The sequence below is a fragment of the Cladophialophora carrionii genome, assembly GCF_000365165.1.
Source record: "Cladophialophora carrionii CBS 160.54 unplaced genomic scaffold supercont1.1, whole genome shotgun sequence".
NCBI lineage: Eukaryota > Fungi > Ascomycota > Eurotiomycetes > Chaetothyriales > Herpotrichiellaceae > Cladophialophora > Cladophialophora carrionii.
In genome coordinates, this window is record NW_008481816.1 from 3,066,924 (window position 1) to 3,082,951 (window position 16,028).

The following is a 16,028-nucleotide window of genomic DNA, read 5'->3' on the forward strand; positions in this document are numbered from 1 at the left end:
AGTCCGGTCTCTTGTATTTCGACGAGGCAAGAGAATAGCGTAAGACATATTCAATGGATTGGACCAGGACCTGTGGCTGCAGGCCGTGGGTGAGATGGTGTCGAGGGTGCTCCTGTGACCGTCTGCGGAGAAATGTTACATGGCGCACTCGTTGCCCTGCTTCATGGTTGTATCCAACCGACAGGCGAACAGTCGCGTGAATTGCTTGTGGAGATATGAGAGGAGAAGCTGGAGACTGCAGGGTTTCATGGTGAACCAGGCATGGAGAGTCCCGAGCTCGAGGCTTCTCCTCGAATAAGCGTCAGCCACTTGAAGCTTGTCTTGCAGGTGCCATCGATGCCTTTCGTCCACTCACATTTACTGTCTCGCCGTTGGGCTGGACCATTGCAAGGGTTAGAGGGCACCAGGAGCAAAAGCCTAGCACGCCATGAGCGCCACTGACCGCATTTCTTTGTTAAAGGATGTGGAGATCGTCCGTTTCAAACATAACACCAAGTGTTCGGCACGGCTAACAAGGCATGGCAGCTCCAGTACGGGGAACGTTAATGGTGGCCTGACGGCAATGGACTGTTGATCATTTATGATGTTCCGCACTGCCATCCACTTGTGTTTCTGTAAGTCGATCAATGCAACATCACCTGTGCGCGTCCAGGAAGCGCTCCAATCTTGATGCCCATTGCTGCTGGCGACCCAGGTTTATTCGGTCCATTTCGAGCAGGACTGGTTGAGACAGGCTACTGGGTACGCATACGAGGCGCAGGCGCATAGCAATACGAGGTATCCGAATTCCAGTCCTGGCATGATTTGCACGTGTACGGGGTAGACTCCTTACCGCAGAAATTTCCCACTACGTATCAAAGTAGTCCTCACACAAGGATGTACGGAGTACACCTCCTCCAGCTCTAGGTTCGAGATGGAGCCTTCGAATGCTGGCCGGATCGTCCACACGTGTCAGTGTGCCGTTGCTGATCTCATGTCCATAGTCGTACGAGTAGAGCTGCAGTGCCTTCTGGTAATTCCGAACTCCGAAAGGTTGCATTGCGACCGGAATTGCGATGCCGAGTTTTGTTTGTGACCCTGTCTGTTGCCACCAATGGCGAATGGCGTTTGGCGTATCGTCCAAGCAAGAGGGTGAAATGTGTCACTGGGGACTGAAGCAGCGAGAAGTTCAAGTCACCCTCTGCTCTAATGGAACAATAGCGCATATGTCCTCAATGCCGGTTGAGCAAGGCTGCGCAATATAGCTAGCATACCTAGGTAGGCCACTCCAGTAAGTTTTTGCCCACATATGGACGGAGAATGTGAGCCTGTACGTGTCCCCTACGATCGCCTTACACCCTCAGCGTCCGAGTAGGTCCAGGTTGGATGTATGCCCACCATAGATCCACGACTTCTACCACCTCTGCCATCTCATTTCGAAGAGACAGGTTCTCATCTTCTGATTGGCTCGCCGTCACTTCGTCCTATGAGCGCTGACTCATAATTGCGGCACGTCTGCTGTTAAATTGTACTCACGTTCCGACACAGGCATCAACAATGCGCACATTATCTTGACACCAAGGAGATGGTGGTTGCAAACGGTGGACGAGCAGCGTTACAAGCAGGTATGCATGTGGATCGTTCAAAGTAGAAGTTGCAACCACGTCAACGCCCGTAGAGCTACCGGTTTCTTCAGTCCGAATTCATCGAGAGTCGAAAGAAGCCGCCACCGAGCTGATTCAAGATGGGGCCTCTCTCATCGTCACCCACCTCCAATGTTGCAGTAAAGCCGATCACATCGGAGGCCGACCTGCCCTTCTGCGCACATTTGGCTGACAGAGCCCTGAAATCGGACACATTCCATGAGTTCAAGGCTCGGTACTGTTCACAGAACGTATACGAAGAGACACTGCAGAAATTAACCGAATCACTGCGCGACGATCGAGGCAGGTATTCTTTGCTCAAGGCGGTCGTGCCGGCTTCATCGGTAATCGCGTCGGAACAGAGCAAAGAGCAGACGGCTCAGCGGTCGGGAGCAGATGACGCTGAGATCATCGTAGGGTTTGCGCATTGGCGGTGTGGCTATGTCGAAGTCCCGAAGATGGATCCGTTTGCGGCACGCAAAGCACCGGAGACGAATCCGAGTCTTGACTTAGGCGTAACAAGCGTGGCAGTCGCTGAGGGAAATGGGTACGATACGCCGAGCGCGGTCTCGACGGATCTGGGATCTGTAGCTGGTGGGAAGGTTGAAAACCCCCAACAGACACAGCCCTTCTACTCGAATCCGCATGACGAACTCGGCCGGAAACTGATGAACACGTATATCGGCACGATGCGAGGGAAGCGGCATGTTTGTAAGTCCAGAATGACCCACTCTGTATGTTGGCCAGTTTCGCATTCTTGAGCTCGGAGGTGACTGACCATAAGATCCATGTTCCCAGATCTCCACCGCCTGATTGTAGACCCATCTTACCAGCGTCAAGGCATCGGGCAGAAACTGCTCAACTGGGGAATCGAGACAGCCGACCGGGAGAATATTGGCGCATGGCTCTTCTGTCGCCCCGCTGGGTACAAGCTGTATGAGCGAAATGGGTGGAAGGCTCTTCTTACGATTCCGGTAGACGTACCCGACGAAGATTTAGCAGTTCCGCCTGTTGTAGCGATGTTAAGGTCGCCTGCAGGACACAGAGGGTAACAAGACCGCAATTCTGGCATTCGCACTGGTGGACATTTACAAAGCAGCGACACGTACAGTGATGGCTTGACACAAGATCTGTGGTTGTGGCTTGGGTGCAGACTACAACTCTCAGATACTGACAGCCAACGGCGCGGATCCCGTAGGTCGAAGTATACCACCTGCACAACTCTCGTGCCATGCTCGGCTGAAGTACTCCGAGCCGTACCAGCAGATCTGGCAAATTGAGGGAGGGCATTAAGTTTCCCATTTCTGCAAGCACACGGGATCAACTCCTCTTCTTCGGGGCATTTATGCTCGTCGCAACCTTGAAGGTTGAGGAGATCTCCACAAAGGCCGTGGACAGAACCCAGAGGGGTATGAAGACCCACAGCATATTGAAGAACACCAGGTATAGCCAGAGATAGACTGGATCATCTCCTGCAAGTGCAGTGTTGCCGCTGAGCCATTCTGGTGCGAAAGTCATGAACCCTCCGTACAGCTCTCCAGTCGCCAGCGCAATTGCGGTGAACCAAAGTGCCGGTAGATATCGAGCGTTGAGGGCTTGCTCTGTCGAATTCGCGACCTTTGCTATCAGATAGCAGATGTATACTGCGGCGGGTCCAGCCAAGCCAACAGTGAGTATTTCCAGCGAGATGACCGTCAGGTCTGCTCCACCCCATCTACGGTCGGCTTTTGCATATTCTTGCCACAATCTCGCCATTGGCGCTTGCGAGTATATGGCACCATAGCGGCGGTCAGGTCGATTGTACAAGTAGGCTTGTGGCTCACCGCCCCAGGCCGCTGGGTGCGAGATGTCTGGTGTTCTGGCAGGTAACTGCTGGTAGGAGAAGAAGCAGTGGTAGAGGTAGCTGCCCTCGATGATAAAATGGGTCAGGAAGTCGTACGCGTGCCACAAGAAGAGGAAGTACAGCTTCCTGGGTGTGGACTTGGGCAGGGCGTAAGCGGCCAATACCTGGGCCGACGGCATCAGGGAAAAGGCAACAGCGAGAGAGAAAACAGTGCCGGCGTCGAGCTTGAATGGTGGGCTTGCGGCCATCACCACGGCAGAGGCCATCGCGACTGCCTGAGCGCCAATGGAGGGAGAGACGGGGCGAAACGGCCTGATGTGCTGAGTGGTAACTGATACTGTACGGAGTCTAGGAAGAACGACGTTTGAGCTGCCTCGTCCCGTGGACGATCACTAAATCAGATGCAGGAACCAACGGGTTGGCGACCGACGGAGGAGTCGGGCTCGCCTAATCAGACCTACGGAAGCCCCCGAGCTGTTTTGGGCCAAGGCCGAGCCAAGCCTAGCAGGAAGTCTTTCCCCAGCTTTTCCAGCCAAACACCATCCCAGCGACTGGCTGCGCCCCGCCTTTGGGACTCTAACCCCACGCAAAACGAATTATGAGTATTTCACTCAGAACGAGGGGCTCGAGGGGTTGTGCTTAGTTCGTGTTGGCACGCCTTTTCTGGAAAATCGAGTTCAGCTCATCACACGACGCACATGGCTTGTTCCTGTCTGGACGATGTCATCCTCCGCTCTTCCCTTCCGGCACCCTGAAGCCTCTATATGCCGTCGCGGTGACTCCTCGTAGATACTTCCTGCCCTCCTTTCCTTCGCAGAATGGCTTGTCGGTAATGGCTTCGGGCCCGTGTCTCTCGAACCACTGAGCCGGTCCGGGCGACGGCGCAGGACCTAAGCACGAATCTCCAGGCCTCTAGCTCCCGCGCTCTCGTCCCTTTGAGAATCCAGACGGGTCTCGCAATATCTCATGAATGGCTGACGGTTGGGAAGCTCAGCCTGAGGCCGGCACCGGAGCTCAGACTGCAGCCGAACCACTCCAGTCACTGCTGCCGTGCGATGCATGCAGGAAACGGAAAGTGAGGTGCAGCAAAGAAGAGCCTTGCGACCGCTGTGTCGCGGCTGGGCTGCGGTGCACAAGAGACATTGTGCGAAAGAAGAGGGGGCCAAAGAAGGGTTCAGGCTCCGTGATTGCAAAGCTGCGAGATGAGAGCCAGGCATCGTCGCCACAAGATCAGACCCTCCCTCCATTCGACCTATCTCCCTTGCAGTTGCAGATGCCCGCCTTGAACCGGACAGGGACCAACGACAGCCCATTGGAATCGCCACTGACCTCTCCGACCACTTCCCCTTTCGGCGAGACATACGGACCGATGATAGATCCTTTGAGCGTCCCACGTTCTGTTCCTGTGATTCAAAATGGCACCGGTTTGGATCCTACCTCTCATACAGCATTCACACAAGCAGGGATCCAATTTCGCGCCTCGTGGCAGATGCAGCCTTCCGAACTTTTGCAGTTTCAAGCACCTGTGTCGCCGAATGGATACATGTCAATCAGTGATCTCGCGCATGAAATATTCCAGGAGCCGCATTCTTCAATTCCACAAGGCCCTCCTGCTAGGTCCAACATCCAGGCGCCTTCGAGGACCTCCACACCACTTACTAAACCCACATCGCTGGACGCATTGTTGACTGGTGTACCCAGCGGTGGCGCTTCTCCATCTCCCACCGCGGCCAGCTCGCCAAACCCGCTATATGGACCTAAATACCTGTATCGAAGTGATTCTGGAGACTTCCAGAATCCGTATCAGGTACAGATCCAAGCTCTAGCTGCCGAGTTCGAATTGTCGGCGTATTTGATGACACAATGCATTCGCCAATACTTCCGACATCTCTATCCAATACGTCCGACGATCCACGAAGGCTCATTGCTTCTGCGGCTTAATCGACATGACGAACTATCCAACGAAGAGAAGATTCTCATCCTATCGATCTGTGCCAATACCGTCCTTCATGCAGCGCCGCAATCTGACCTCTCCTTGGACAAGAAGATGCAACTCGGGAAGCAGTTCGTGGAGCTATGCCTCTTTTTACGTCGGCAGTATGACTGGGCCGAGACGGCCACCCTCTTGTCGATACAAGCCAGCTACCATATCTCTGTTGCACTTTTTGAGCTCAAGAGACCCCGGGCTCATCACTTTTATCTGCGAGAGGCCATCTCCATGTCCATTGAACAGGGCCTCCATCTCGAATCTACCTATGTTGGCATGGACCAGATCCAAGCCATTTGCTCTCGGCGCACTTTTGCGCTCTTGTTTATTACCGAACGAGGCTTGGCCATCCTCCGCAACAAACCTGCCCAAATCTCCCGCTTACCCCAGCTCTCCACGGAATACTTCGACGACCAGGACGGTGTGATTCTCGCTGGCTTTGCTGCTTTAGTCAATTTGTTCTCTGTGCTGGACGAGAAATTTGTTCATCTCTGGAGCTCAACATCACTCGACTCTGAGTCGTCCGGCTACGAACCTTATGAGAACATAGCGGCGATTCAACACTCATTAAACGAGATGTCCTTTGAGAATTTCCACATGACGGACATACAGAGAGCAGACGTGCTTATTACACACCAATGGTTACGTCTTATTTTTTGGCAGGCCTCTATGCGCCAGGGTCTGATCAGCTACAGTGCGCCTGATCCTATATTCTCTTCCACCTACCCCATCACCATCGCGAAGAACCTCCATGCCATGATTGCGGACATTAGCCACAGTGCCATCCTCGTTCACGGCCTCGGGATATTCGAGAAGCTCTTTGAGGTTGCATATACGCTGATGGACGCCTTGACCATTGCCAATGCAAATTGGTCTGAGAGCCAGGAGCTGCGGTACCTCTTTGACGTGCTGAGTGCGAGTCCAAACAGTCAAAGCATTTATGTGAAGATGCTGAGAACAAAGATCGAGACAGAAAGAAGTCCGGCAGCCAGTCCCCCACATCAGAGACCGGGCGTGTTGTGATGGGAATATACGAAAGCAACGATTTCAGATATATGAGAGATGATGTCGATGGGTCAGAAGCTCCGGAGTACATATTCATTGACCAACATACCCTGTAATAATGATGGGTCGGACGGGCTATGCTATGTGGCGTCTTCGAAGACTGACCGACCAGCAATTGTGACACGGTTACGGTCTGCAGACCTCGACCATTGCTCAGATAGGCAAACTCTTCACGCTCCTGTAGTCTGCACAAGAGACTCTCATTCAAGCCTCGACTTGCATGACAAGCTTTCCGCCATGAAGTTTGTACCCAAGCTCGCGGCCGCGGGGTGGGGACGGTGCCATGAGTGGCAGCTTCCCAGCCACCATTACCTGATCGTCAAAGTCATTATGAAGCGAATGTAGACTCTCCGATGCTAACTCGAGATCTCTCGTACACGTAAAGATCGAAATGACACCTGCTCTTACCCAGATCTCACGTCTCCTCGAGCCTGTGCCACGCAGATTTGCGCCATTGTGGAACTGATCTAGTCGACTTCTATAGCTGTCAAGTAATGAAGGACCTGGCCTAACAGAGCAAATGACGACGAATGTGAAGGGTTACGGACGCTGAATCTCAGCTGAAGATTGTCGTGAGTCAGGCTCCCTGGCCAATGTCAACTATACGAATCATCTGGTCTTGGCATATTTGGCCTGTTTAACCAATTGCACGGTAGACGGCAATGGTTTCCGTGACGCGGGCGGGGTAATTATTAGAGGTCTGCAGATGGGAATTGAATTGCCCATACGGAGTACTCGTCGTCTGCGATATTCCCGCGGTCTCGCTGTTGGACGCACAGTCAACCAACAGGAAGCAAAGAAGAGTTACAAGCACCATGGCACCCGCCTCACGTGGAGCTGACAGTGCCACAGGTTGGACCAAGCAGCAGGTGGCAACTCAGGGCAAAGTTCAAATGCCTGAAACTTCACTCCGCAAGTGACAAAGAGTGACCTCATCGTGAAACAAAAATGGGACTGGCAGGCAGCACCCAATTCCGTAGTTCCTCCTACTAATAAAAGATATCTTCATCCCTCTCTCATCGTTCTGCCCCCAGTCTGAACCTCAACCCAGCTACATTCCACACGCTACAGCGCAGTCAGAATGCCGACCCCAACCAATGGCTATCCTGCCGAAAAGGCCTCTGACGTCGAGGTGCTTCCGGCCCCAGCGACGTCGACCGAGACTCGTGCTGGCACGCCTCCAGCAAGACGCAGTGGTCTGGGCAGCCGTTTGTTCAAATGTGGCTTTACGGTCATCAGCGTCCTGCTCATTCTGAAACTCCTCTATCTCGGCTTCGACGCACTCCCTCGAGGCTGCAACGGGCTGGGAGCGCAAATGTCTTCTAACTACCATCCTATCGGCGACGGTGGTCACCAGCATCCGTTTCCACCGATTGGGGACTGGAAACCCTTTCAGGGCACTACGCACTTCGAATTCGAGCCCGCCGTTGCGTCTGGCTTCTCCGTCCGGGGAGCTCAAGCCTTCGGCAAAGTCGTTTTTGAGACCTCCAAACTCTCGGACAAAGTCGTGATCGACTTGGACATCAAGACCAGCAAGAAAGACAAGGACGGCGAAGTCACAGTCAAGGAGGAGAATGGCTACCTCACCGTCGATACCCCTAACACAGGCAAAATGGAGACCTACGCCTCCACCAGAATTCAGATCCCCTCCAACATCATCGGCAAGTTTGTCATGCCACAATTCCAGGTCGATGTTGGCCGTCACATGGTCGACTTCAGTGGTCTTCCCGAGTCCCTCGAGATCGACACCTTCAAGGTTCGCATCGGCCAAGGATTCGTCAAACCTGGACCCGTACACACCAACACAACGAAAATCTCGATCGGCAACGGTGCGCTGAAAGGCTCTCTTATCCACGCGGCCTACGAGACCAACATTGATGTCGCTCACGGTAACGTCACTCTCGACATCCCCGACATCTCATCGGGTAACCAGGGCGCCACTAAGATCCATCTCGGCAACGGGCACTTGAAGGGCACGCTCTCCGTCTACAACTCTACCATCGTGGACGTAGCCTCTGGTGGTATCTACATTGGCGTTGACTTCAAACACTCCGATCGCCGTGCCAGCCTGTCGACGAAGATTGCGGCCGGAAATTCACGTGTGTACGTCAACTCCATCGCCGCGGAACGTCTGCTCGAGTCATCCCATTCATCCATCAACGGCGACCAATTGATCACATACCCGTCCAACTTCCAGGGCACGATTGACGCTAGAGGTGTCTTGGGCGACATCAAGCTTGCAGGCAAGGATCTTGCGGTTGAAAAGGTCGTCGGAGGTCTAGTGGGCCGACAGGGAGATAGCAACCGGAACAGCGTCACCGTCAAGTCGGTCAGGGGAAAGCTGGACATTCTCGTCGGAGACGAGTAGCAGATGAAAGATGAGGAGAAGCTACGCCCGGCTTGACAATCATTTACCAAAGGCAAACGTCGAGGCCTAGGGACAAGGTAGGCGGGCAGACATGCAGACTCGCGTTGATCCTGATACCTGGGATGGATGTATGTCGTGATGAGTAGATTGTACTGTACTGTATTATACATGATCGTGGCCTACGACAACGAGTCGGGCTACCATCAAAAGTGACAGACACTTCAGCCAAAATTGATCCCCCTTTGCTAACCTCGTTTTCTGTGTACCAGCGCTCCCTCGGCCCGTGCTTTGATTTTGCAGGCAGATTACAACTATCCTCAGTCAACTTTCCAGGATCATCTCAAGCAAAAGCATTCAGGCGACAAAACACAGCGCCTCTCAAGACCACGTGGGACGTCTCGAACCCGAACCCAGACCCGAACCCAACGGCCGGTCAACGCCAAAACTACGACCTTCGACCCCTATTCTCTCATTGCTCTGTCCGCATGGCTGTATATCATCGTATCTTGCACTGCGAAGGTGAAGGCAGAGTCAAGGCAGAGCTCAGGCGGAGTCACTGGCGCTGAATCCGTGTCTGTCCTATGGCGTGTCTCACGCGTCATGCATACGGTAGGCCTCCCGAGGTCCTCACTGGGATATCCTGTTGTCTTTCTGGTAACTCCGTACGCTATTAATGACTTTACCTTTTTTGTGTATGCCGACATCGTCTATAAAACGTGGATATCCATATGGATAGCCGAAATACTTTTACGGAAGACATAGAGTACACGACAATCACGATCAGACTCAGTCTTTTTCATAAGTATATCGTCGGGTGGCAATGCATTGCACTTCTCGATCTCGAAGATGACTTCTTCTAATTATGCCACTCGATCGATCGAGTGAGTCAGTCAAGCTCGTTCCACTCCCCGTCCCGTCCCCCTCCTTGTTGCATGCGCATGCGTCACGCCATTTCATTTTCCCTTCAGCGACCCAAGCCGACGGCCTTGCCCACGCCGGCACCGAGGTATCCGCCTCCAGCCTTTGCTGCGTTCACTCCCGTCTCTCCCGCCCTGCCGGCCGCATCGGCCGCGGAGCTCGCGATCTCCTTTGAGTCACCGGCTCCGGGTAGTGAGGGCGTGGGTCCGGCCGCGGAGATTGGATTTTGTTGTGTCGACGTCGACTTCGACGCGAGACCAGCACTTTGCTTGGCGCTTTCGCTTGCTGTCCCTGGCCCTGTCTTCGATCCAGATCCAGATCCAGTGATGCTGCCGCCAGCTTGCTTGCCCGTGCTCGCTACAGCGCCGACCGCTTGATTCGCCGTGCCCGTAACAGCATTTTCGGCCTCCTTCGCCGCCGCGCTTCCAGCCTCGCCAGCCCCACCACCGGTACCGCCGGACGGTATACTGGCTAACCTCTCGCCGATCGCGGCCGGCGTTGGTGGCTGCGGAGTTTGAGCCTGCTGCTGACTTGACGTCCTCCTGGGACCTAATTTTGGCGGGGATTTGATCCCACTGCCTATTCGCTCCACCATGTTCGGCGTTGGGACAGATGTAGGTGGCGACTTTACTCCAGATGGTGCACGATCGAGTTTTGGTGGCGGTGACTTTACGCCGGGAGGGAGACGGTCGAGTTTCGGAGGAGGGGACTTCACTCTAGAGGAAATTCGATCCAGGTTCTGCGGAGGGGACTTCGCTCCTGAGGGCATTCGGTCGAGTTTTGCTGGTGGTGACTTCACTCCTGAGGGCACTCGGTCGAGTTTTGCTGGCGGTGACTTTACACCAGAAGGGAGACGATCGATCTTAGGTGGCGCTTTCGATCCTGAGGACTTTTCCTCGATTTTCGGCGCGCTCTTCGCTGCATCATTGGAGGCATCTTTCTTTGCTTCTGACGTCCTTTTCTCCAGTTTCGGTGGTGCGGGTTTCGGTTTCTTTGTTCCGCCGCCGCCGCCGCCGCCAAAGCCTAAGCTCGACATGCTGGGGAGATAGGATGCCGCGCGTGAGGTATAGCCCTGGCCTGTCTTGGCCGCTGTTTGGGTCCCCTCGGCGATGGTCTGGCCGGCATTCTGAGTACCACCAGCTGCGGCTTTACTGGACTCGACTGTTTTGTCCGTTACCGTTTCTAAGCCCTTCTGTGCCGTCTGTGTCGCGTTCTGTGCAGTCGTGCCCGTAGCGTCCGAGACTTCCTCAGTCGTCTCCTTCACGGGAGCAGGTGTACGATCCTTAGCTTGATGGATTATTGGTGCCTGTTTGGCCGTGCGTTTGGTAGATTTGACGGCGGGGTTATCGGTCGGGTTCAGAGTATTCTTGACAGTTGGTGTGACCACGTCGGAGACGGGCCCTGCCGTGGATTTGGCGGCGGAGGTGGCAGTATCTGCTCCTTTTGATGCGGATTCCCTTGGCTTTCCTGAGGCTGATTCTACCTGCTCCGATTTGGCTTCCTTTTTACCTTTCCCCGGACCCGACAGTGATGGCATGCTTGGTAGGGATGGTAAGTACTGCGATGCTTGCTGGGCGTAGCTTTGCGCATGGCTCGTTGCTCCCTGTGTTGCCTGCTGCATTTGTGTCGTCTTGGTCGATTCGACCGGAGTGGATTTCTGTCCTGGGCCAGTCACCGTCGTGCGGTTAACATATGGCATGCTAGGTAAGCGTTTGTAGATATAGGTCGCATAGCTTCCCGTTGATGATTGAACGTCCTTGGCCGTTTGACCTGCCACGTTTCCAGCGTCGGTAGGGTTTCGAGTAGCCTTTTCGAGGTTGCCGGCGACCTGTTGAGCATCCTTTCCGCTCGGCACGCTTGGCATGTAGAAGTACTCGATCGCTCTTGTCACCAGGCTCTTCTTGGTCTGCTCTTGAATCTTCTTTTCCAGTTCGTCGGCTTCGGCTTCTCCTTCAGCGGCCTCGTCCACCTTCCCGCCATTCGATTCGCGTCTCAGAAGCCACTTTCTCTGAGCCGCAAGAGATTGTTTCTTCTCTTCTTCCTCCATCTTGGCCAGTTCTTCCTGTTCACGCTCGACGGCAGTCATATCGATGTCCTCGAACCCAATCTTCTTCAGGATCGCTCCGATGAGATAGCGGTAGCGCTGATGGCTGCTCACATCTTCGGACACGTCAAAGTTCTCGACCGACGCCAAACCTTCGACCTTTTGCAAGCCGGCAACACCATATTGAATTGCTGACGTGCGGTACATGAACCCGAGGACGTAGTCATTGACCGAATAGACGTTGACAAGTCTACCTGCCACCGCGCTGCGAAGGACTCTCCAGTCGCTCGTATCGCTTGGAGTCGGAGCGCCAATCAAGACCGCATTCTCCACGAGGCCGAATTCTTTCCGTTTCGCCAGGCTCATCAGGCAGGTGTAGATGACTCGGGCTCCTAGGGAATATCCGATCAACGTGACCGGTCGTTCTCCCTGCGCGCGGTTGATAAGGGCGTCGGCCAAGACCTCGCCAGCTTTGTCGGCTCGACTTTTGGCGACGCTGAAGGGATTGTCGACAACCCTCGCCACCTTCATCAGCGCCATTGGCCACATGGCTGCTGCAAGATCGGCAAAGATGGTCTGAGCAATGATTTCCTTCTGAGCGTAGCCCCATGCGGCCGACTGTACCATCCCGTTCATTGCATTGCCCAGGTTCAATAGCGCTTCAAGCTCGTATTTGAGTGCGAAGATTTCGGCGCCCGTCCCAAGAGACCGCCATGGCTTGACGACTTCTTCTTTCTCGGTCAGCCATCCGGAGATGCCAATTGTGACGCGAAGCTTGTGATCGTGTTCGCTGGCTTCCTGTGCGCCTTGGTCTTGGTCTTCACTGGTCTTCTTGCCGCTGCTGCCGTGGATCGGGAGGAACTGAAAGTCCTCGACCTCACGAGCATATGAGTCCATCATCTGGCCTGTCATCCTGCCACCGTACGCGCCGAACAAACTCCCAACAAGGACTGAGCTCCCGGCGACAGAACCAAGATAGGCAGCTGCAGATGTTGCGCCCAAGCCCAATCCACCCATCACGGAACCGACGCCTGCGGCCACGAGAGGTGCAGCCATACCGCCGGTGACACCAAGAATAGCAGCTCCCGCGACAGTGGCATAGCGGACCCTTCTTTTCCTCGTCTCCTCGTTCTCCTTGACCTTTCTCTTTATCTCGTCGTCCGCCGTCATTTCCTTTGCCGCTTCGAGCAGTCCTTTGGCTGTAGCATATTCATCTTGCTCGAAGGTCTTCAGCGGCAATTTCAACGATGAGGTCAGGTTCAGCAGAAGTACGCGCGAGTATGCGTTGTAGTGCTCCAGCGACAAGAGCAGCAAAAGTAGTGAATGGAGAATCAACGTCCGCTCGCTCATGGCCATCTTGGTCAAGGGAGTCCTCGTCGGCGGGAACAAATCCTTGAACTTCAGATTGACGGTGCGGTTGCCAGCTTCCATGACCCTGCCGGTGGTATTGGGAGCTTGCGGCTTCGCTCGATCAGCTCTGGCGCCCTTCTGCATCTGTTCTTGAGCAGTCCTCTCCGAGTTCACGACTTGTCCAACCCGTAAGATGACCTGTTCGCGCCAATCGTCGAAGGCCTTGAGAGAGTTTTTCTTCAGATTCTTCATTTTCAGAGTGGTGAGGTCCTTTTCGATCTCTGCCTTGAGTTTGCGCTCGCGGTCATAGGCGCCAACGTCAGCGTTCGCAGGGTCCGCGGCCATTAGCTTTTCATCCTCGGTCATCCCTGCCCGCAGAAGCTTCTTGTCCAGGCCAGCCATTGCGTCGAAGTTGTCGAGGATTAATTTTCGCATGGACTCGGTCGCATTGGCCACAAGTAAAGTCAAGTCGGCGCGCTGGCCCTCGTCGAGGATGGTGGTGAGATCCGTCTCGTCTTTGTTCTTTTGGCCCTCGACGGCCGGCTGAGAAGCTTTTCGCGCCGACATGTTGACTGGCGGCGGTCTGCACTACCTGGAGACTAAGCAGAGTATTGTGGCGGAGGGCTGGACGAAAGTCAGGCTCATCAAAGTCAAGCCAGCTGAAGCCGGCTTTGCTCAGGATCAGTCAGCACACACCATTCTCATCAGTGACGAACCGATATAGGCGAGACGGACGACGAAAGTAAGCGAGAAGCAGTCGATCACATTGGAACTCAAGAGCAAGGCGATCGGATGTCGAAGTGTGGCGGTGCAGGTCCATTTAATGGGGAGGAGAAAAGCTGGCAGGATAATGACGTATGATCGCTTGACAAGCTATACGAGTAATGATGCTGGGATTCGACTCGTCAAACCCCTGCGGCCACGATCCTTTCCGAAAGGGTCAATATGCTGCAGAAGCATGTGGTGCTTGTGAATCGTGGAGGCGAGAGGGCCGGAAGGAAACGTGTACAAAAAAGTGTAATTCTCTTACTTCTTCATGGATATCGTTCCCTCGTTCAGTCCCCGTCCTTGCGTGGGCAACGTTGTCTTCTTAGCTTTCCTAGTTCCAAGAACTCATCAAGACCTCTAGAAAGCTCAAGTACCCTGGAACATGCATTGATTGCCAGTTCATCACTCCAGTCGCCTTGCTTGTGCAAATGCTGACAAAAAGCCTGCCATGAGCCAACCTACAGAATGGTGCCAAAGCTGGTTTCGTGTCAATTGGGTGTACACACCTTCATCAGGACGAAAGACTTACCCAAACGTCTGCTTGATGCTGCGGACATAGTAGCCTTCCCAATTTCTCTGCACCACCTCTTCCTGTCCGACAGGCACGCCGGTCCACGTCACCCGCATATTGGTCACTCGGTCGACATCGTTCTGGTCAAAGACGATCTCTTGAGTGCTCACATGTCCTTCGGGCCATTGAGCTAATCGCCATGTCTGAACCAGCTTTTTGGGTGGGTTGAGTTCGACATACTCTCCAGAGACGTTGCCGTCAAAGATAGCGAATTTCCCACCAGGCTTGGCACCTTCGAATACTCGAGGTGGTGCACGTGTGAAGGCTGCCAGTCGCTGTGGGTCGGTGAAGGTCTGATACAGTTCGTCTGCGGTGGTGCGGAACTCATCTGTAGCTGTGACTGTGGTGGTGTTGACGGATGATTTGCCGGACGTTGAGGTGGTGGTGGGAGCAGGGGACAAGGGTTTGCGTTCCTTCTCAGGGTGCCATGTTGGTGTTGCAAACCCACTCGACGGATTCGAGCCCGGTGCGTGCTGTAAATCCTTTCCGTGCTCTTCAATCAGGGCTGGGCCGAACTTGGAAAAAATGGTTCGCAGTTGCGGAACTAGTTTTGAACGGACTAGGTCTTTGACAGGCTGTTTCTCCTTCTTTTCTGAATATATGTCTATGTCGAACTGCGACGATGTTGTCAGTACTTCCGACCACGTCTTGGCGCCGTCGAACAACACTTACCACATAGTCATCAGCCTCCGTGTCGTAGGCGCACTCGGGAACTCTGATGCTGCCGCTGACGTCGGTGCCATCGTCGGTCTTCCCTGCACAAGTATGAGCCGTCTCTTGTTCATGCATCATGTCTCCGCCATGGTCGTACCTTCATACTCGAGCTGCAGCGAAACATCGAAGATCGAGATGACTTTCCCTTTCCGCTGGCTCACTTCGACATCACCGTCCATGGAGATGAGCTTCGTGACCTTCGCTGACACTCCATTTTCTTCTGCCGAGACTTGCTTGACCTGAGTGTCCAGGTAGTCCTTCGCCCACGGACCGGCGTCTTTGGTGACCCAATGCCAGTTATTTGGATTATGGAGCATAACGAAAGGCGAGTGTGGGAGCGGTACTCAGTGAGGCCTCAAAGGGAGTGTCTGTCACAGCTCGAGTCAGCGTTGGGTCCAGCCAAGTGACTCGATCGCAAACTAGTCTAAGTGAAATATTCAGACTGTAGGCTGATTGCCATGTAGCTGATCCGCATGTAAAGAGTACAAGTCTTCTCAGACTGGTGCCAGCTGGTGTCTCATCATTGTAGGATAGCAGAATGTTATAATTTCACGTACCTATGCGCAACAAAGTCAGGCCGATCTCAATCAGAACACGGTGTCGTCACAAGGCGTGAAAAGGATTGCCGGTACTAGCTGAACTGGTCGCTCCGCGCTCGATGAAGTACTAGTATAATGAGCGTACGAATACATCAGATGGACGTGCTAGCTAAATATTGAGAATTGATGGGTGAGTGCATGGAAGCGTCTAGCACAAGTCGGCCTGTGGGGTTTGCGAC

General features: G+C 54.0%; 6 protein-coding genes across 6 annotated transcripts; 3 read left to right on the plus strand and 3 right to left on the minus strand.

The window, feature by feature from the left end:
• Positions 1-1,723: 1,723 nt before the first annotated feature.
• On the plus strand, positions 1,724-2,674 carry G647_01087 (uncharacterized protein; the record flags this gene model as incomplete). The annotated part of the gene is made up of 2 exons (XM_008724488.1): positions 1,724-2,333; positions 2,421-2,674. 2 exons carry the CDS (start codon positions 1,724-1,726, stop codon positions 2,672-2,674), a joined length of 864 nt encoding a protein of 287 aa, XP_008722710.1.
• Positions 2,675-2,942: 268 nt separating this feature from the next.
• G647_01088 (uncharacterized protein) lies at positions 2,943-3,731 on the minus strand (the record flags this gene model as incomplete). The annotated part of the gene is made up of 1 exon (XM_008724489.1): positions 2,943-3,731. One exon carries the CDS (start codon positions 3,729-3,731, stop codon positions 2,943-2,945), a length of 789 nt encoding a protein of 262 aa, XP_008722711.1.
• A 704-nt stretch (positions 3,732-4,435) lies between these two features.
• G647_01089 (uncharacterized protein) lies at positions 4,436-6,475 on the plus strand (the record flags this gene model as incomplete). Its single annotated transcript, XM_008724490.1, has 1 exon — positions 4,436-6,475. One exon carries the CDS (start codon positions 4,436-4,438, stop codon positions 6,473-6,475), a length of 2,040 nt encoding a protein of 679 aa, XP_008722712.1.
• A 1,123-nt stretch (positions 6,476-7,598) lies between these two features.
• Positions 7,599-8,885, plus strand: G647_01090 (uncharacterized protein; the record flags this gene model as incomplete). Its single annotated transcript, XM_008724491.1, has 1 exon — positions 7,599-8,885. One exon carries the CDS (start codon positions 7,599-7,601, stop codon positions 8,883-8,885), a length of 1,287 nt encoding a protein of 428 aa, XP_008722713.1.
• A 964-nt stretch (positions 8,886-9,849) lies between these two features.
• Positions 9,850-13,764, minus strand: G647_01091 (uncharacterized protein; the record flags this gene model as incomplete). Its single annotated transcript, XM_008724492.1, has 1 exon — positions 9,850-13,764. One exon carries the CDS (start codon positions 13,762-13,764, stop codon positions 9,850-9,852), a length of 3,915 nt encoding a protein of 1,304 aa, XP_008722714.1.
• Positions 13,765-14,490: 726 nt separating this feature from the next.
• Positions 14,491-15,567, minus strand: G647_01092 (uncharacterized protein; the record flags this gene model as incomplete). The annotated part of the gene is made up of 3 exons (XM_008724493.1): positions 14,491-15,150; positions 15,209-15,291; positions 15,348-15,567. 3 exons carry the CDS (start codon positions 15,565-15,567, stop codon positions 14,491-14,493), a joined length of 963 nt encoding a protein of 320 aa, XP_008722715.1.
• Between the last annotated feature and the right edge of the window lie 461 nt (positions 15,568-16,028).